This window comes from Sardina pilchardus, chromosome 5, assembly GCF_963854185.1.
Source record: "Sardina pilchardus chromosome 5, fSarPil1.1, whole genome shotgun sequence".
Taxonomy (NCBI): Eukaryota; Metazoa; Chordata; class Actinopteri; order Clupeiformes; family Clupeidae; genus Sardina; species Sardina pilchardus.
Genome location: NC_084998.1, coordinates 6755211 through 6776310, shown reverse-complemented (window position 1 = coordinate 6776310; position 21100 = coordinate 6755211). Strand labels below are relative to the sequence as shown.

Here is a 21100-nt window from a genome sequence, read left to right as displayed (position 1 = left end):
CACGGGGCGTTTGGAATCTGTATGCCACTGACTAAATTGGCTGCAATGTTTTGAATCCCAAACATTCTGTTAATTTCGTAGTAAGCGCCGTGCCACCGTGTGGTTACAAAGAACATTGCAAGGAACTATAAACGTATGTCACAGCCTCTTGCATTGTCTCCGCCAACAGCGGTGTGGCTTCCCACCAACGCGGTCTGCTTCAATACAGCAATCGCGTGTGTGCAGTAGCCTTACTCCACATAGAAAACGATCGAAATGGAACTATACTGGCTTTTGTACGGAGTAGTTTGAACAGTACTTCCTTGAGGACTACAATGTCCCAAAAAAGGGATACGAACTCTTGCCCAGATGGGTATTACAGGATTCTTAACACCTCTGAACTGCGCGAGCTTCTTCAAGATGAGGAAAAAATGGATCAGATCGTTCGACTCAATGAAAAGGTAGACTTCTTCGCCACAAACACTTTAATCTTAAATCACATCACATTTTTCCAGAGCATTATTTAATATTCGACTTTACTCGGGTCTCCATTGGGTACATTTGGGAATGTTGATAGATATGCGCTTTACAAACATCTTTGCTGAGTGCATGTTACCTACTCTGCCTGTCGATTGGCTCTCCATAGGCTATACATTCTATAGCATGACTGAATGCCTGATCCACTGTGAAACGAGAGTCGAAATGGCTGTGTTGAATCTTCACAAAGACGCGTTTCTTTTGTCATTGCGTTTTCTTGCGCGTTTTATGTGAAATATGATCTATGCAGATAAGTTTACAACATTCCGCTCTAGAGCTGCATGGTTGCAAATAAGCCTACGCTATCTTATGTCCGCAGTTGAATCATTTAGAAGCCTCGTGTCTCCTTCGCAATTACAACAAAATACAATCTGTCCATATTAACGAAAGATTTATTTTACTTTTTTTCGTAGCTCTTAAGTAAATTATTCAGCGACAGATTGTTCAAACAAACTGGTTAAAGACCACCTCGTTTCAGCGTTGGCGACTACACTAAATCCACAGTAAATAATGTAATTCGATAATTGACAGTAAATGTCAATTGAGTTTCTCTCTTCAGCAGTTATAACCATTAATGTTGTGTTGTGCTGATCTCCGGGTCTAATCAAAATGTCTGAAACGATATCGTTTACAGCCTACACGCAGAAACAATTAACACCCAAATATTTTAATGACAGTTCCGCACAACTGAGTTTGGCGACGAAACTCAGCACGCCCTCATTTTTTAGCACCAAGACAACCGTTACTCATTTGGGAACCCTCTGTTCAAATCCAGCCTCGGTCGTAACACTTCAGTGTCATTTTCTAAGAATGAATGACGAGCATCAGCCAGATGATTGTCAGTGTGATGGTTGTCACAGTGAACCCTCACCGTATCATCCGCTGCAATGGTCCAGAACTGAAGCATGCAGGCTCAACGCTGGCATGAGAGGAATCCCTCTGATGTGATGATGGTACAGTAGATGCTCCGGTTAAAGCAACCACTAATCATCCATTAGTATAAATATGACACTACATAAGAGGTGTAGTAGTTAATCATTGTGGTCTTCAGCTACTACAGCTTACAATAATGTATTGTGTCCAGTCACTGTAAGACAAGTGGCTCTCTTAAGTATTCACTGGGCATAACACAACTACATTATTTATCATTGTGTGTTTGCTGCTCTTCACACACTGTCTCCTTTGCATACCAATGCCAGTGTCTCCATCATGGCTGTTTTGGTAGTCATATGATCTGGTTGTGGGTGATCTCATCATGAATAAGCTCTGCAAGGCATGGAGGCATGGAGGGCAATGCAGTGCATCAATTCATTAGCACACTAAGGTCTCAGAGGTTAGCCCCACTGAAAGGGTCATTGTGGCCCTGCGGTGTGCAGGCAAATAAGAGCTCCAACCCCCCCCCCCCCCCCCCCCTCAAACAAGACCAGCAAGAGGCATGCTCTCCCGGAAGTGTGATCTGCAAAGTCTTCGCAACCCAAATACAATGTAAGCATCCATTTGATGCCTGCTTTGATGTACAAAAGACTCGGTTTTAATAGCAGAGGCTTGCCAGAGAGGATGTACGTCCTGTCCTGATTGCACAGCTTGTGGTTGTTTGTGGTGGGTAAACCCACTGAACTGGCTGCGGTGGATTCAAAGATGCAAAGAGGGGGATAATCAGGGGGCAAAACGAGGGGACTTGAAACAGTTAATCCGGTATACTCCTCGCAAACAACAGGTTTTTGTCTTTGAGGTGTCTCTGTGCCAAAGGTCACCCAGAGAAACAAAGCCCATGTAATAATGAGATGGCATCCTTTTCTGCGCGCTGACAGTAATTTGTTAGCGCTAAATCTCTGAGGCAGCAGGAGTGTAAAGAATGGCTGTCTACCACGAAAGCATTGTTCTTTCATAAGTGCGGTTTGTCAGAGTCTGTAAACAGTGTCAAGCCCAGCCTGGAACCAGTGTGTCATCAGAAACGCACTGTATAGCCCCCTGGGATTCAGAGCTGCACAATGTATAAACACAGGGCTAAGCAGCTGCAGCAGGAAATGAATCGAGTGTGTGGATTCCTGTTTGGGGAAGCCAGTTAACAGTGTTGTGAAGTTGGCTTTTGTGTGCTTGGGATCGGAGAGGTACCGTCGAGTGCAAACACAATTCTTCTTTTGACTGCCCGGGCCAAATGTTTAGGATTCCTAAGAATATACAGTGAACTGATTTGGCTTGAGTAGATTCGTTATCCCCCCTGCAACAAGTGTCAGAGGGACTCGCTGGTCAGTGGAATGCCTCTGTGGAGACCCATTCTAGAGTTCAGGGGGAAGGGGTTTAGTTTACAGCATCTGGTCACAAGATTCTTGTGTAAGCACAGTGAGAATGGTGTGATTTGCTTGAACCACACCAAGGTGAGATGCTTGAGTTGTCAGTTCCATATCGAGACGAAACCTCTCGCCACTTCCTTTACATAGCTACTGACACCTCAGTCTATGGTGCAGTTGGGACAGAATTGTGGTTGTGAAAGAGATAACCCACAAGTCTAGGACATAAATGAGATGCTACTGGATGGCTGCAACATTGTGCAGTCAGTGGCTTGGATTCTTTCACTGTTTTGAAATACAGCAAAGGGGAAGTCATTAAAAGGAAGCATGCTGGCCTTGAGCAAGTAGAAGAGCTTCAGTCCTGGACCCAAACAAACAGACTTCTGAGGACCATGTGAAGAAATATGAAGAAATCTCTCTCTTTGGCTGTCCGACCGGCTGCCTGCCGTTTTTTGAGTTCAACGCTCACACACTGGCAACGCTGTGGGAACTCTTCACATTAAGATGTGAGCCTTGCAAATCAGGTGGTTAGTACATATTCCTCTGTGAGGGCTAAACCATGCGAGTGTCTGCGAGTGGGAGTGGGGAGAAGGAGAAGCGGGAGCGGGGCCAGGGCGCCGTCTGTCCGCACAGGGCCAGATCAGATTTGCAGCTGTGATGTCGGGAGCCGTGCGCCAGCAGCAGCCACCGCCACAGCTCCCCCTGGACCATGGAGAAGATCAGCGGAAAAGCGTCATTCATTCATTACATTAGCCATTCATCATCTCGTTTCCTATGGCCCAGAAACGTTTTTTTGTGTTCTCTCTCTCCCCCCCCCCCCCCCCCCATCCGTTTTATGATGCTCAGTCCGAACCCAAAAAGTCCCTGTTTCTTTTTTTTTGAGAACACAATCGAACATGAAATGGCCTGAAACATCTGTATCATCTTAACGTGGATCGAGGCTATGGGTTCTCAGGATGTGAACAAAACTGGGCATTCAGACAGACCGTGAACCATTGGATTCACACAAGTATGTTTTCCCCTGTTCAGAACAGACGCTGTATTGTGTGGGTTGTTCTCGCTGTCTAATTGGAGTGTGACCTTAAAGAGTCGTTGCATAGATTTTTATCACTCATCTTCTCACTCATCAAGAAGGCACTTGTCTCCCTCTGAAGCTCCACAGTTGTTAGAACTTAAGAAGTTTATCTTAAAAATGGGATCAGCAACCAAGAGCTGCTTCTTATTAGCATCTGATATTAAACAGGCTAAACAGATCTAGTTTCATGCATTGAAATTCATTAAAGGGACACTTCACCGATTAGCATTAAGCTTTGTATCTTTAGAAAACCAGTCACCAGTCGTGCATCATTCCCTCAGTTTGCCTTGAGATGGGAGAAATATGGATTTCAATGAAATCCATGAATAGGACTTCCTGCTTTCAATGATGTAAAATGATGATTTTTACATCATTGAAATCCGTATTTCTCCCATCTCGAGGCAAACTGAGGGAATGATGCACAACCATTCAAAAACATGACTGGTTTTCTAAAGATACAAAGCTTAATGCTAATCGGTGAAGTGTCCCTTTAAGGAAGGGAGCATAATTTAAGTAAGAAACACTTGCTTTGTTTTGATCTTAAAGGTAGAGTATGATTCTGGAGAAAAGGTTGTGCATATTTGAGCTCAACAGCCAATCAAATTACGCTCCTTGTACTACGAAGCAATGTAGTGATTGGCTGGGATTGATTGTCACGGTCTGAGCCACTATGTAAGCTGTGTTTCATATTTACAACACCAGAACACGGACGATACACGGATATACACACACACACACACACACACATGGATACACAGACACACACACACACACAGATACACACACACACGGATACATACACACACGGATACATACACACACGTGTACACACACACACATGGATACACACACACACACACACACGCGGAGACACACACACACACACACACACACACACACACGGACACACACACACACACACACGGCTACACACACACGGATACACACACACGGACACACACACACACATGGACACACGGATACACACACACACGGATACACACACACACACACACACGGACATGGACACACACACACACACACACACACACACATGGACACACACACATACACTGATTGAGGAGTGTGTTGGATTAGACTTGTGGACTGTGCTTTTAAACTAACATTTTTGAGTTTCATTTGGAGAATGGAGAGCAGCTGTGGTCATACAGTATGTAGGTTACAAATATTAGTCAGAGTCTATGATGACGTCTAAAAATCACACGGTTTAAATTTCCCACAAGACTGGGAAACAAAAGTATACTTACAAAAGTACACATAATGGTATCACAATGGTTTATTATTTATAGGTTTTAGGAGAGAAAGCGGAACATAAGAACACTAATCATGGATGACTGTGGATTGGGTTGTATGTTAGTTTCAAAAACATGGTGGGTACATAGCCTACAGCATAGCATAGAACCAATTAGTAGGCTATGTTATTCCAACAAAGCATGCAGTATTGTACCTTTCTTTGTGATATTGTTAGCATATTTTCACTGTTTGCTTTCTCATGAAACTCATATTGAAAATATATCTCTGCTTTTAAATACAGTGCCTTGAACCAGAGAGCTGTGGTTCTCACATTACGAGGAGAAATATTAATTCGATAAGTGCCCATGTGGGAATATGGCACCATCCGATGCAATGTTTTGTCTCTAAGTGCAATAGTGTAAGAGCCATATTCTCATATTTGCAAAGCAAATAAATCACTAAGCCTCTTATGCGCCCTGCTAAGCCCCGTCAGGTTTTCTAATATGCCCAAGCACTGGAACAGCCAAAGGAAACCTCCAGAATTTATCTTAATATTCAGGCAGAAATGGATAAAAAAAAAAAAAATGTGAATTCCAATTAGACCCAAACATACTCTGGCTTCAGACAATTGTAGAGAGAAACGGGGTCTGTGGTTTGAAGCGATGTCCTATCCTTGTGCATGCTTTCCATGAGCCCATGGTTTTGGACTTCTCCCTCCCCCTCAGGCGGTTAGTCTCTCCGTGGACCAGGGAAGTGTTGTAGGAAGAGCCTCTTGGTGGCATTCTTTGCCAGTGGAACACTTTAACAGTGAATGGACTGCCACGATCTGCATTTGCCTAAAAGTGTCCAAACAGTGCAACCAGTGGTGAGCTTACTTGACAGTGTAATAGACACCCTTATTGCCATCAGCATCTCTGTCAAACCCCCTTGAACTATAATTTTAGAAAGGCAAATTAAACAGACTACTTCATCTGGAAGTCATTTATAAATAACCATAGAAACATATTCGCATCACAATATTTAGTGACTCTTGTAGAAGGATTCTTTTTTTAGATGGCGTTCCTGGCTCTTTTGAAGCACAACTGTTATTTATTGCAGTTCATGTGCTTCTAATGCTCAGATGTTAGTCATGAGGGTTTTTTTTGGGGTATGTGTACTAGGCAAGCTTCAGCTGAAGTGTCTAAAGTAGCGGGGACGTTTCAGCCTCCGAGGCTGCCAACAAGCGCGGCCCAAGTCTTAAAAAGCCTCAAACTGACTGGCCACTGAAACTTGAAGCGAGCCCTTGACCCAGAATTTATGTAGGTTATGCCACCCAGCAGCGCAGCAGAGCTACACGGTGGAGAGTTACAATGTTTTGAGAACACGGGCTGTTTCACATGTCATCACTTAACCCATCTTCTTGGCCTGATTCGTGCAATATGACACTGGCCAGGTTCTGCACCGTCAGTTTCTACCCTTTGTGTTTCTTAATTTGCTTAAACTCTGTGTCCATGATGTTGTACTTAAGCTACTCTGACTTCAGCATGCTTCGCAAGTCTGCTAATGAGGTCTGAAGTCTTCGCCGTTGCCCACATCCTGTGCGGCTGCCTGGGCCTGTGCGCTCACGCTGCCCCGGTCTGTCTGGTTCTCTCTGTCGGTTTCTAGTTTGACCTGAGCTACCCTGAAGTTGTAATCACTGTTTCAGTCAAGACAAGTCTTTGCGGAGACATGTCAACAGCTTGGCAGACGTCGACGAGCAGTATATCGTGCTTGACAAATACACACGCATTGGAACATTTGCTTTGTTGGGGAAAACCAGCATACAGGATTTTTTTTTCACAATCTGATCATTTCATCATGTATTCCCGTGACCCTATCTCTTGCCGTCCACATTTTTGCAATATGATTAAGTGTTTAAGTCATTCGGATTTGTTCAAGAGCTCTCGGTTCTGGAGTCTGGATCTAACCAGATCTGGTCTGTTTAGTTTCAGGAGCTGCAGGTGGACAGAGAGGGGCTGTTGACGTCCAACCGCAGCCTGGCCGAAGAGAGCCTGGCACGCAGGCCTCACCTCCAGAACGGCAAACTTCAGTTGGCTGCTAAGTACGAGGAGCTGGCGAGACTGACTACTGCCTGCAGGGAAAAACAAAGCCGACTCGGTAAGTTGAAGGTTGCATTAATATTTCATGCTGCATGGATAAACGTACAGTGGCAGTGCAAGGAGAACATGAATGTTGATTTGGTGTAGGCTATATTTTTTGGCACATGGCATGATGTTAAAATGGAACTTGAGTGAGTTTGTTTCACATATCTCGCCTTTTCTCACATATTTCGTCTTTTTTTTGATCCACTCCATACAGGAGATTATTTACAGTTCCACCGCCAGCACATTGACAACTACAATAAACACGATTTACCACGCCAGCCTCTGTTTAATTGTATTGTTTATGTACACTATGATGTTCCAATATCTCTGCCTCAACATCAGCAAATATTACGATATTGCTCACTTCTAAAAACAACCACTGGGATCTCGCCTGCCTCATCAAATTGAGACACGGCAAGCTGGAACAGCAGACCCACATTATTGTCTGGCCTACTGTGCCATTGTTCACTTGGCAGCTTGCCATCCCCCTCAAATAGGTGTAGTAAAATTATCATATCCCAGAGGGCCTGACCGGGCCGAGAGGTCTCCACCTTGCTGCCCCACCCCCCTTTCAGCACCGGCCAGGAATAACCTGCCTGAAACGGACCACACTTACTCATGTTGATCATGTTTCAGCCCGCAGGCACAGAGCCTGTTTAATAGGGAGGGGAAAAAAGAAAAAAAGATCTCGTAGATTTTTTCTTTTTTTTCTTTCTTTCTTTCTGTAGTTTGGCCAGGATAAAAAAAATATGAAAAACTTTTTTTTTCTCTCTGTCTCTTTTGGCAATATCTGAGGCAGACTGGTTCTCATGCTTTCGTTGGATAATTTATCGTAGTGTTGACCGGCTAAGGAAAGCAAATTCGATCTGGTCATCAATACTTTCTTCAGATAAAACAAACCAAACTAGCCCGCCCCACCACCACCACAACACATCCCCACGTCAGTTCACTTGGTGTAAGCCCATCCATGTCCAAGTGAGGCAGATGGACCACAGAATATGCGAAAATAAAGACAAGGGACCCGACCGAATCATGCAATATTGTTGTAATTGTGGCTGACTGTGAACGCTAACATCAGTGTCTGGCGCTGGAGAACTAAAAAGCTGTGTGTGCAGGAGTCCTGCTGGGTCTGCCTGGAGCGCTGCTGAAGCGTAGTCTCTCTCTCTCTCTCTCTCTCTCTCTCTCTCTCTCTCTCTCTCTCTCTCTCTCTCTCTCTCTCTCTCTCTCTCTCTCACTCTCCTCTCTCTCTCTCTCTCTCTCTCTTTCTCTCACTCTCCACTCTCTCCTCTCTCTCTTCTCTCCCTCACTCTCTTCTCTCCCTCACTCTCTTCTCTCTCTCTCTCTCACTCTCCTCTCTCTCTCCTCTCTCTCTCTCACTCTCTCTCACTCTCCTCTCTCTCTCTTCTCTCCCTCACTCTCCTCTCTCTCTTCTCTCCCTCACTCTCCTCTCTCCTCTCTCTCTCTGTCTCTCTCTGGGTTAGTGGAGACTCCTCAAGCCTGCGGCTTATTGCTACTTGCACTAAAGGATTCAAGTGGAGGTCGTCCTGTACAAGGTCTCAGATGAGCTCCTTGTCTCGCAGCGTTGTTAATTCATGGAGGGGGTGGAACAACGCTATAGGCTACCCCCCCGCCCCACTCCTTGTGCCCCCGTCCCTGTAGCATTCCTGCATTCAGACGAACCCATACACATATGAATTATTTGTTGATCTTTTTTTTTTTTTTTTTTTCTCCCCATTTTCCCCCATCCACACCATTGTGCAGCCTGACTGGTGTTGCAAATCCGTTTGAAAGGCCCTTTGTCCTCTCAGTCCACCTCCGCTGTGTTGAAAAGAAAAGGGCAAGATTCACATGATTGTCAGAAGTCTCTGAAGCAGGCCCACCCCCTCTCCCGGTCTTTTGGCGGGGGCCGAATGTGAAGGCGCACATGGTTATGGGAAAAGTTGGGTCGACTCAAAAGCCAGCAGGAAATTGACCCGTTGTCAGGGGCTGAGGGACTAACAAGGGGAGGGTCGGGCTATGGGTGGTGGGCTGGACTGAGCTTTGGTGGTGGTGGTGGTGGAGGGTTTGGTAGGGGAGTGGGGTGGGGTGGGCTTCCTCTTCTACGGTCCTGCCCCGAAACAGAAATGTATACGGATGAAGGAGATCTGCTAGTCTGCTTACACGGTCTGGCGGAAGGGCAGTCTCTGTGTCGGAAGTCTCCATCACTTGAGCGGCAAGGCTGATCCTCCTCTTCCTAGTTCCCTCTTTTATCCTCCCCCCCCCCCCTCTTCCCGCCCACTCTTTCGTCTCGTCTTCGCTCTGAAACGCTGTTTCACTGAGCAGTCCCTGCGCAGCTGTCCCATGACGGAAGGAGGGTGGAATGTTCACCTTCCTGTCACCACACTCTTGCACATGCACCAACCCTCCAGCTGCAGCGTCAGGCAGGATGGGTGGGAGATCCTTCCTCCTCCAAAACATCTGATTCCCATTTCCACAAGGCAAGGAGAGAGAGAGGGAGAGAGAGAGAGAAAGAAAAAGAACAAGAGAGAAAGAATTCGGTTCAATTCCTCGGGCTGTAATGCTAGAAAGTGGGCGAGGAGTCCAGTCTTGGTCTACTGAGCTGTTGCGTAACCCGAGCTCATCATGAGCACTTTTTGCTAGTGTGGACATCAGCCAGAAAACGGATCTCGCTGGTCTCCAAGGTGAAGCCAAGCCCTGGCCTGTTGGGATGTTCTCAGAGTTGATTGTTGCGCGGTGTTGATCTGTAGTCATAATACGCTCGCATTGTTTTGACTGGCGCTATGTTTAGAGTAGCTGTTGGGCTGTTTTGTCTCTACAGTGTAACTGGACCCACAACATGTGTGGGCAAAAAATATTGCACTGATCTTCTTCTACTTCTGCTCCTCTTCCTCTTCTCTCTCCTCCTCCTCCTGTACCTTTTATCCGCATCGCGTGGAATCACATTCCCGGCCTCTTGGGGTGCCTGGCCAGTCTGCTGAAGTGGGACGCGGCAGCGCATATGTGTGGACGTGTCATAGCCTAGTTTTTTCCCCTCAGAAGGATGGCCTGAAGCGCTGAGAGCAATTATATCAAGACCATTAGACCGTGACCTGCAGATGCCACACAGGAACCTGGGGGATGGCATTCGCTACACTGGCTGATCATTCACTTCCCTGGCTAAGGCGCTAACACTTTCCACTGACACGCTAAAACGGGGCCCTTCCAGCTCAGTGTGTACCTATAGGAGAGGCGGAGAGCAAGAGAGAGAAGGACAGACCAGGGAGTGGGGGAAGAGATAGGGAGAGGGGGAGAGCAAGAGAGAGGGAATGAGAGAGAGAGAGAGAGAATGACAGACCAGGGAGTGGGGGAAGAGATAGGGAGAGAGAGAAGAGATAGGGAGAGAGAGAGAGAGAGAGAGAGAGAGAGAGAGAGAGAGAATGACAAACCAGGTAGAGAGGGGAAGAGCAAGAGAGAGAATGACAGACCAGGGAGTGGGGGAAGAGATAGGAAGAGGGGGAAAGCAAGAGAGAGAGAATGAGAGAGAGAGAGAGAGAGAATGACAAACCAGGTAGAGGGGGAAGAGTGAGTGAGAGAGAGGGAGAGAAACAAGCCAGAGAGAAGGAGAGAGAAACCAGAGAGAGGGGGAGTAGGGGGCCCTCTTGGAGGGGCACCATCATCAGGCTGACTGTGAAAAGGGCACCTCCACCTAAAGCCTCCGCTTAATCACACAGCTGAGATGCTTGTTTGCCGGCTCTCCGTTGGGTCAGCACAGAGGCCACATATTTCTGTGGGACGGTGTCGGTTTGCGCTCGTGGGAGACTGTGTAATTAGCAAAGAGCGAGATGCCCTGTCTCGGCTCTCAGCGTTTTAAGGTCGGTCAGCGTGGGGGAATTCTGCAGGGTTGGATTAAGGCCCGTTGAGCTCCCCACCACGACCAAGCTTAGCAACGCCACTGGAGAGCGTGAGGCCCCTTTCACAGGCCGCGGTAATCTATCCCCCTGGGTATCGCACACCTCGCAGCCGCTCGGCAGAAAACGTTACAATAATGTATGTATGTGTGTCAAGTGAAACATGAAATTATGCAATTTCATGCGTTTAGGGGCTGCGTCGCGTGCTACGGATAATATGGACGGCGGCATGCTACACTAAAATGCATGAGCCAGAAATGATCTCATTATGTCCATGAAAAAAAACGCTCAAACACAGGGATGTTTGTCAGTGACCTCATCCCACAGAGCTCAAAGCCAGAACAAAAACTAGTTTTATTAGAGGAGCCACCAAGGGACATTACTCAGGCTGATGTGTATGCACAGTAGCTCCCTTGTGTCGTGAAGGCAGTGATGTAGGCGTTTGTCTGTCTCCAGGCCTGTGACGTGAGTCATCATGCCTTTACGTTGTTGCCTAGGAGGATGCCTGGCAACTGGAGCACATACATCATATACAGCTGACAGCGTGTGTGTGTGGTTTTCCCCTGTGTAATTAATTGCACTGAAGATTTCATGAGGACGCTCAGACAGAGTCTGTCAGTCAGAGGTTGCTCAGCAGACGGTGGGACAGTGAGCTTATGTGAGAAAGCGGTGAGTGTGAAAAAAAGTGGTGACTGACAGACCAGTCCAGAAAAAAACTTTTTTGTGCGCTGCTGCGCAAAGTTAATCAAGTTCAGTTTTGCTGTTTGAGCTCTGTGGAGCCGGCCAGCAGGAAAAACAGTTGGTGGTATTTATCTTTAGAGACCACAAAAGAGCACCCACTGTTCTGACAGGAAGTGTGTGTGTGTGTATGCGTGTGTGTGTGTGTGCGTGAGAGAGGAAGGGTGCCTATGATGTTGCAGGCTATGGGGTGGGCTGACGTGTTTTTGTATTAGTTAGTAGTTTTTGAACCCAATCAACACAAAAAGAAGTCTCTCCTGATTTAACTGTGCTACCAAACGGATGGTTCTTTGAAGTATCTGGGGTTTTGAAGTGTCATAAAGCTTTCATTGAAATGGCTCGGGGCAGATGATTGAACACAATAAGGCCAATGAATACATCACACAAAACATCCTTTGTCAGTCCTCGGCTATAAACTTGAGATCTGGCAGATTTAAGCTGCACCTGTAATTTCAGAGGCTAATTTTGGAGAGCAGATTTCGTCCTTAGGCAAACTCTCACAGTGCGCAAAACAGGTCGGCACACGTGGCCATGTTTTGGATGCCACTGAAAAAGACTTCAAAGTGGCGAACAGGACTGGCAGAGCGATGCACATGGCTCGTGAGGCATGTCGAGCACATGTGAGTCCAATCAGGCCATCTCGAAATGCTCCTTTCAGAGTCCCAACTGATAAACAAAAACCCCTGGCTTGCGTGCTGTTTGTTCTCGATGCAGGGAAAACAAAAATAAAATGCCCCCATTTAATGAGCTGCTGGACCCTACGTAAAGCAAAGGGACATAAATAACACAGATAACGTTATATAGATGGACCATACAAATCACTTCCAGCATCCCAGAGTACAAGAGGAAGCAATTGTCAGAATGGTTTTCCATAATTATTGCAGCTGCTTATGTCAGCTGTATATATGTATATATATTTAAATAAATAAAAACCTATTGTAGATCTTACAATGCCTTTTAAAAAAAATGAAATTGGCTCTTACAGAATAATTATGGGATTTCTGTTATTCTCGCTCATATTTCTCGGCTGCTGTCATCACTCTTGAGCGTTGGGTGTGATCTTTAGCTGTGCACCATGTTTCCAAGGCTTCTCTCTGGTGCCCCGTTCGTCATGCAGTTTGATATCATGTTTTCATTGCAGCGATCTCGTGGGACTTTGCATTGGGCAGAACACTTGAATGAAGTGAAAAATAAGGGCCATCACATGTGCGGCAATGTGCTTATGAAGCAGTGGATTGCCCCCACTCTGCTTAGGGTAGATTGTAAAGGCACATTTAGGAAGTTTAGTAGGATAGTCTGGGCTATGAGCTGCACTTGTACCAGTTGCTCCTTGTACTCCTTTTTAGCCTTAGCATGAAGGTCACAAGTCACAAGTGTTGGTTTTTTTTATATCTTATTCTTAGTCTTTTTTATGCTTTTGTTTGTTTTTGTGACAAAACTCAAACAGGATTAAAAAAAAAAAAAAAAAAAAAAACCCTGTTTCCCGCTGTCGGGATGGTGAAGGCAGGGAAAATGTTCCGGTTGTTTTAGCTGTTATTTTCCTTTGTCTTGTCGTCTAGGAGAAGTGAGTTCTTCATGTTCCGCGTGTGTGACACACACACCCCTGCTGGGACGGCGTCGCCCTTTTCACCCCGGCGTCGTACAGACACCCTCTCTGCTGAAAAGCTCCGACGCTGAACTACTCACCCGACGCAACGCCGCGTGCCCGGGAGGCTCCTGGTCGGCGCTAGGCTCTTGTCTTTAGGCACACTGAATTATTTCTCTCTGGAAAAAAATATAGGTCAGCCACAGCTGCTCACAAAGTGCTTGTTTGGCTGTCTGTCGCTTTCCATTAGACCACCAACATCTGGGTTGGAGGGGGTCACACACGTGGCGCGGTACCCGCCACTACTCGCCTGTGCAAGTTTGCCTCTCAAAGATTTGGAAGAACACGCGGCGCGCGCATGGAAAAGCAGTTGGCAGAGGCAGTCTTTAAGTGGGTCTAGATTATTGATGTCGAGGCAGTGGCGTTGTGAAGGCGCGGTGTGAATAGGGGCCTGTTGTAATCGTTATTTGTGGTTGCCTCTGCCAAGATTGCAAAGGGAGCGCTGGCTCGGGCCCAGCAAAATGACATGACCGATTAGCAGATGCTATTTCTAGTGAAATTGCGCGAATGCTACCACTGTGAAAGGTCTAGTAGTAATAAAAAATGTGGTGCAAAATTGACTTTATGGCATTCTTAAACAGTCATTTAATATTGAGTGAAATGTGGAATCGTAACTACAGGCGTATCCCTGCCTTTCCACTATTTTCAGTTCGTTTTTTTTGTTGCAGCCTATAACGCATACTGATGACCTTTCCCTGCCCTGTGCTGTGCGGTCACTAGATGAGTTTCTGCTAGCCTGCTCAGTGCCCCGCAGTGGCAAGCACATGTGTGCATTAACATTAACGACTCGTTACCATGGCGACCACACAACACCACCCCAGGGAGATAAACCCCCCCAACCCCTCACCCACCCGCCCACAACCTCCGTCAGCTGAGTTGAGCTAACAGAATGTGATCGCTTCCTCCCCAGCCCCCCAGGACGACCAGTGACACTGCAAACATCTCCTCCCACTGCGGCTCTTGCCCCTGCTAGTTGACACAAAGCCCAGCGGACGTAAGCTCGGGACACAGGCTGCTCTTACCCTCAGCATGACCAGACTCTTGGCCTTCTAGAATGAAAATTAAAAACCGTTCACGTCCGCCCTTCTGGGAGAAAAAAGCCTCTTCTCGACTGCGATTGCGTCCCAAATACCCTGTCGAGGCGCCCTAAAGCGGAGGAGGGAAGAGATTTTGCTGTGATTTGCATCCAACATTCCTGACAGACTGGTGTTACTAACGTGATTACGAATTTGTTTGTTTGTTTGTGTCTTTGCAGAGGCCTACACAGAGAAGCACAGTCCCAAGACGGCTCAGAATCTTCTGCTAGAGGAAGTTGGGCGTGCTGAGGAGGAATCAGAGGTAATCCAATCACATATATCTTTTGTGACGTTTCAGCTTTCGCCACTAGCCGCAATTGAAGGGTTTTTTTTGTCCTTTGGTTGTCTAGACTACCTAAAAAGCAACTCTTTAGGCTCTGTATCTTCTCCCCCTTTGGAGCACTCCAGCAAATGTTGGGACACGTTACACTGCTGAAATGGCATGAGAATCTCACACTGTGGCATTCAAACCCATGTAGCCTGAAGTACCCATCACGCACTGGTAACTGCTTAAGGGGGAAATTGAATTTGAAAGCGCATGAAACATCCAATGCGCTTGTTCCACCACTCAGCGCAGCAGTTAGTTCTTTTTTTTTCTCCTCTTTCCTCCAAGTCAGTCTGGGGCCTTTAATTATGCATATGTGTTAAAAGTCTTATCGACGACAAAGGAGGAACAAAGGCTTGCGGAGGTCGCAAACCACTGCATTTCTCACCAGGACTGGGCCGTCATTAAATCGTTGATGAAATCAATTTGCAGCCCGTGCATAACAATGGGCAATGAGAGCTGGAGGCCCCAGGTCTGCTTGCTGTGATCTCATCTGACGCTCTGGAGGAGATGGTCCCTGAGGTGGAACACCTACACCCCCCTACTTTTAATTACTGCCACAGCCAACCAGGCTCCACCGAGTGCTCCCTCTGCTGTGAGATCCAGCCACGCTGCTATAGTGCCTAGCCTGCACTTCACACCATGCACATCCACACATCTACATCTCCACAGTGCTATATTCTATCTGCTGCTTTATCACTCTCTGTGAAATGTTCTTGATGAACCGTGATGGAGATGGATGAGACGAGAGTCTGTGTGCACAATCTCTGTTGGAGATGTGCGGTATTACATTTAATTCAATCTTAGAGCAAAATATATATCTATATGCTGTGTAGCAGGACTGCAGGGACATTTTTGGAATGCCATTCTGATGGTGTGAAGGAACGTCACGGTATGAATTCTTCGGCGTGTATTGCGTTAGTCAAGCTGACAAGCAGGCATTAGAACATCTTGTTAACCTTAATAAGCTAATCCTTTTAAAGTGAGAGTGTGTTGAACACCGAACGAAATGCTGCTCAGTGCAGCACATTCTCATTAGAAAGATGACTTGTGTTCCCAGAGGATCCCCCCCCCCCCTCCCCCGTCTCCCCTGTTTCCGTGGCCTTTCATTCGGCCACCGGAGCCACCCAAGGCCATCCGCCACAGGCCCATAAATAAGTACCACGTCTCCACCTCTCCCCAGCGCCAATCAATGGCTCTGAGACGAGAAGTCGTTAGGCTGCTTGGGGGGGCTGATGGATGGGCCGTGCTTTGTTCATAACTACAACTGTGCTGAGTGCTGGCTTTCAGGAGGGCCCGGGAAAGTGGAGCCGAGCCACGTGGGGGTGGAATGGATGGCCCCTCTACCCATTTGTTTATCGGCTGAATTAATCCCATCGATTCCCCCACCCCCCACCACAAGCCTGGAGTCTAGCTTCCTACCTCTGAAGCAGCCAAAGAGCCGTGATTCAGCCCTCTCTGTCCCACTCATTCATTTTTAACCATCCATTCTTCCCTGGGAACTTCCAGCGCTTTTTTTATTTAAAAAAAAAAGGGGGGCAAAACGACTAAATGATGGCATAAAGTGGAGCAGCTGGTAGCCGAATCAGATCGCATGTCGGCCCAGGTTCCCGCTTGTGCATATGGTAGTTGTCCCTTAAGTGCAGGTACTGTAGCCCCATGTGCGCTTGACTTCCTCACTGCCCTCCATTAGCCGTGCCCTAGTAAGAGCTCACATTGTTGTTTTTAGGGTGGGGACCGCAGGGCCAGTGTGTGTGGGTGGGTGGGTGGAGGGTAGGGGGTGGAGAGTGGGGGTGGGGGGTCTTTGCAGACAAGACGTCATCAATAATTCAGCACCCCCATACTGAGAGAGACTGGCTGTGACACCTGCTCCCCACTGATTACTGACAAATGTTCTCATTAGGATGGTGGGCAAGTGAGATGCTTAGCCTCGCGGTGCTCTATGCAGATAAGAGACCTTGCCGCTAACCTGTTTGCTCAGCTGTCTTGCGGTCATTCTTAGCTTTCGAAATTCACACGTCTACTTACCGCTGTTCAAACATTTTCCACTGGGGTTGTTTGTTTGTATTGTTTATGTGTTCCTGTGTAATATCTGTGTGAAACGCTTCACACATGTTCAAACATATGTGTGGGATTTTAGTACATGGGATCATCTTTGTCTATAATGCCCCCTTTTTCTCTCTTTCTCTCTCCACAGGATTTGCTTGAGCGGTTTATGGAGGGCCGAGTGTCTCTGGAGGGATTCCTAGAGTCTTTCCAAAGCTCCAGGAAGGTTTACCACATCCGCCGCGCACAGGCCGAGAAAATCCAGGAGTTCAACCGCCCGGAGCAGAAGCTCAAGCCAGCGGACGAGGGGCCGAAGAGAGGGGGGGAGCTCGGCCCGGAGCCTCCGCGGCCCAACGGCGTCACGGCCCCCGCCGCCGCCGCCCAGGTCCAGCCGCGCGTCTTCCAGCTGCGCTACGGCCTCCTGGTGCCGCACTTCCCCCTGGGCGTCTCGTCGGCCCCCGCCCACGCCATCAGCCTACCTCCCGTGGACTCGCGGTCGGGGCTGGTGCAGGGACAGGCCCAGGCGTCAGGGCCCGCTGCTCCACACCCGTGCCCCGGGAAGGCCGTGGGTCTGCGGGTAATCGGACAGATCCCCGGCTGGCCCACGCCCAACCGGCCGGTGCGGCTGCAGCAGCTCTACCGGCCGAGCCCTCACCAGCCGGAGCCGCCGTACCGGTAACAGTGTGAGATTTTGGCGCGTGCCATTCCCGGGTCTGGAGCGAACAAAGGGGCCATCAGCCATATTCATGATTCCACTCAGAGACTGCCTTTGAGGTGTGCTTGAGTCGATGTTCAGAAGAGCTGATCACCACTGTGTTTTTTTTTTTTTTTTTTCTTTTTGGATGTTTTTGTTGATGTTGTTCAAAGATGTTCTGGAAAAGGGATTTGTTTCGGGGAAAAGCCATGAGATGAGTTAATTGTTGCGTGTGCGCAAGACGTCATGAAAGAGGTGGACATTTTCTAACGTTTCTACTTTCATGTTGTGCTGACAAGCTCTTTCTCAGGACATAATGGACTTATGAAGTGAGACAGTTTTTGCCTTGGGTCGTCAATAGTCGCAGGACAGTCCCATATCCCACTGACGCGTCTGAGAGTGACCATTGCTTGTGATGTGGAGCCTTCTTGATATGGTGGTGGTCAACAATAAAGTCCATTTCAATGTGTTTATAATAAACCTCGAAAACGAGTTGTTTGGTGATTTTATTTAGCTTTAATGCATAATGTTAATATTTTACGAGTCAAGATCGCGCATTGGGGAGTTTTTCATTTTCTCAAGTCTGATTCGTTCATTTTATGCTCTGGTTAAAAAAATATATGCATATTTATGTTTGAAATGCACTTTTCCACGCAGATGGTCCAATATTTATTATTTATACAGCTGGTAGATAATACACTGGCAATGCTATTGTTGAGCCAGGACTTTTATGATCAATAATGGAGTTAAGGATGTGTTCACACTGTTATCTCTGGACCCGTGTCAAAAACGGGGATTGTTGTTGTGAGGGTCAGTGGGCTGCTTTTGCCAAGGTGGATTAGTATCCCAAATAAAGGAAGATCAGTGTAAATGGAACAGGATGAGAAACGTTGTGTTTGTTTTTGCTCCAGCTCCTTTTCAAAGTCACATCAGTATAAAAACGCAACACGGCCAGAAAAATCCTATTTGAAATTCATCACACCATGTGGACTTCAAACAGTGTTTGTTTGCCATGACAAATGGGAAAGTCCTTTTTTTAAAAAAAAAAAACTTGTTCTGCAGTGGCATAGTTTGTAATACGGACTCCATTATGTGATTTATGGGTAGGAATCTCGCCTCTTCTCCGCATCCTCCTTATCACTGTAATGGAATATTTATGTGGGGGGTGGATGATACACTCTGTCACTAGTCATCCCTGATTGCCAGAGTGATGAGGGGGAGAGCATACCCTTACAATTAATATGGTGCCAAATTCCAAGAGGCAAAAGATATCGTGTAATTAAGGCTGGTGTGGTAAAAATCCTTAAAGACTAGGCAACACAGACAGTAGCGAGTAGAGGATCTGTCTTTAATTATGCACTGAGGCAAGGTTAAGCAAAATGTATTCGGCCTCATTCTTTGCCAGCATTTCCTGTCTAATGAGTCACACATGATCTGCAGTATATACTACTCTGCATTCACGACAGCAACTCAAAACAAACACACACACACAGCCTTGCTGCCAAACTTCATTTCCAAACCCCCAAATCATCAACAATTGTTAAGCGTGGATGGCCTATATTACAATTTTGCATTGACCTGATTAATCAGCCGACTGGTTCTGAGGACTGTGATAAGATTCTGTTGCTGTGTGTGTGCTTATGCTTACTTCATTGCTCAGGAAACTCCTCCCATCATTACCATTATATCATTATCATACCACCGAGCTTGGTCACGCTCCAGTTTTGAAATATTCAAAGCCAAGCATAGAATGTATATTTTAAACGCCATTGCCAATTTGTTAATATAGAGTATTTCGCAAGTAAGGGTACTCCACACAATGAATAGTGCACTGACGGTGAGATCGATATTACTAATACATTTAGCTACCTCAATAAGATCATCATAATCTGCAAAGTCAACAAGAAAACATGAATCCTTCCCCCATCCCACCGACCTAACTGGATTAATACAATTGACTTTAAAAAGTATTTGGAAGAATGTATGTCTGAGGAGACAAATAACAGCAGATTGGTTTTAGTTCAGTCTAGGGAAATCTGGAATGCTGAAACCCTGTGGTGTCAAGGGCCATTTCCACCAATACTGCATTATGTGGCTCTTCTGTTTAATCAATCTATGGACTGGTAGGAATTGCATTGGCACTGTCTTCATCCTGCTCTCCTTAGTCAGTGAATCATCCTGAATAATTCTGAAACACACACATATCCCTGTCCAGTCTCTTGACCAAATTCATTTCCGATGTGATTTCATCTCCTCCATCACGGGGTCAAGGGGTGGCCACAATTGCAAAGCAAAACAAAAATGCATAGCTTTGTCATTCTCTTCCTCTCTCTCTTAATGTTGGCCTTCTGTCTGAGAAAATTAAAAGGGCTGGGCTGATATACAGTATTCTTCTTCTTATAAAATATTCAAGTGTGGTCTCATCTTTTAAATTAGCTTATTAATTAGTTCAATTATTAATCCGTTAAATTACCCTATTATAAGGGAAGGGTGTGTGCACCTTTCTTTTTAGGCACTTCCGGCAGCATTTGGCAGACTCGCACTGTGCCCGTCCCTTGATGCTTTGACCTTTCACCTCCTCCGTGACAAATCGGTTGAGACAGCGGAAATTTGCCTTTCATGTTTTAGGGTCTCCTGGAGTCACACTGGGCCTGTGTTTACCTGCACTACATTTTTGCCTTTAAAATGGTTTAAAGGTTTAAAAACTTAGTAGACTTTAGTAGGATATGTGTTTGTGTTCTGATAAAGGAATGTGCCTTCCTAACATGTGTGGATGCCCCACTGCTTGAAAATGCAGGCATTCTAGGCCATCTGCCACAGACACCGAAATGTAGTTCGCTATGCATAACTTATCCACAACTCCAAACCAGCCCAAACTATCAAAGAGTAAAACAATGCGAGAATAGGGAATTTAATTAACAATTATCATATTTAGAACAATAAAAATCTGCTAAACAAAATAATTAGCTGATTTCTCAGGCGCCTCAACATATCCAGCTGGATCAACATACCCTAACTTGGAACCCTATCTTTTGGGACTGCATATTGGGTCTGTTACGCACTTTGCTATGTGTCAGCTGATGACACTCAGCCTGTGTTCTCACTCAAGCTATGCATTAGTTTTGTCTCATGTTCCCCTGGCTATTGGTTGACATTAGTTATAACAACAACAACAATTGTGCTCTCCCCTGTCCCACATATAAAATAATATTAGAAATATGCCACTTATGGTTGCCAGTGAGTGATGATGTTACTGTAACTTCTGAGGTGATCAGTGAAAATAACCCACTCCACTCCAAGATACTTACCACAGTCAACAGTCTCGGGTCTCACTAAGCGTGAGAGTACAGTCAGGACACACAACTGTTGTACCTTCTGATGATGAAGTGTTTGTCACATGAAGCTCAGGGGACCGACACAGACATGTGGG

At 46.4% G+C, this 21100-nt stretch overlaps 1 protein-coding gene across 1 annotated transcript; it reads left to right on the top strand.

Moving 5' to 3' along the window:
• The first annotated feature begins 161 nt into the window (after positions 1 to 161).
• On the top strand, positions 162 to 18150 carry vps37d (VPS37D subunit of ESCRT-I). The gene is made up of 4 exons (XM_062536150.1): positions 162 to 440; positions 7101 to 7272; positions 14785 to 14867; positions 17128 to 18150. The coding sequence occupies exons 1-4, from the start codon at positions 315 to 317 to the stop codon at positions 17653 to 17655; spliced, it is 909 nt and encodes a 302-aa protein (XP_062392134.1). The 5' UTR covers positions 162 to 314; the 3' UTR covers positions 17656 to 18150.
• The last annotated feature ends 2950 nt before the right edge of the window (positions 18151 to 21100 follow it).

Excerpts from the sequence above, each read along its gene's own strand:
- vps37d (XM_062536150.1), top strand. The coding sequence starts at position 315 with ATGTCCCAAAAAAGGGATACGAACTCTTGCCCAGATGGGTATTACAGG. Across the intron at positions 7,273-14,784 it reads GGAAAAACAAAGCCGACTCG|AGGCCTACACAGAGAAGCAC; the intron begins GTAAGTTGAAGG and ends GTGTCTTTGCAG. Across the intron at positions 14,868-17,127 it reads GTGCTGAGGAGGAATCAGAG|GATTTGCTTGAGCGGTTTAT; the intron begins GTAATCCAATCA and ends CTCTCTCCACAG.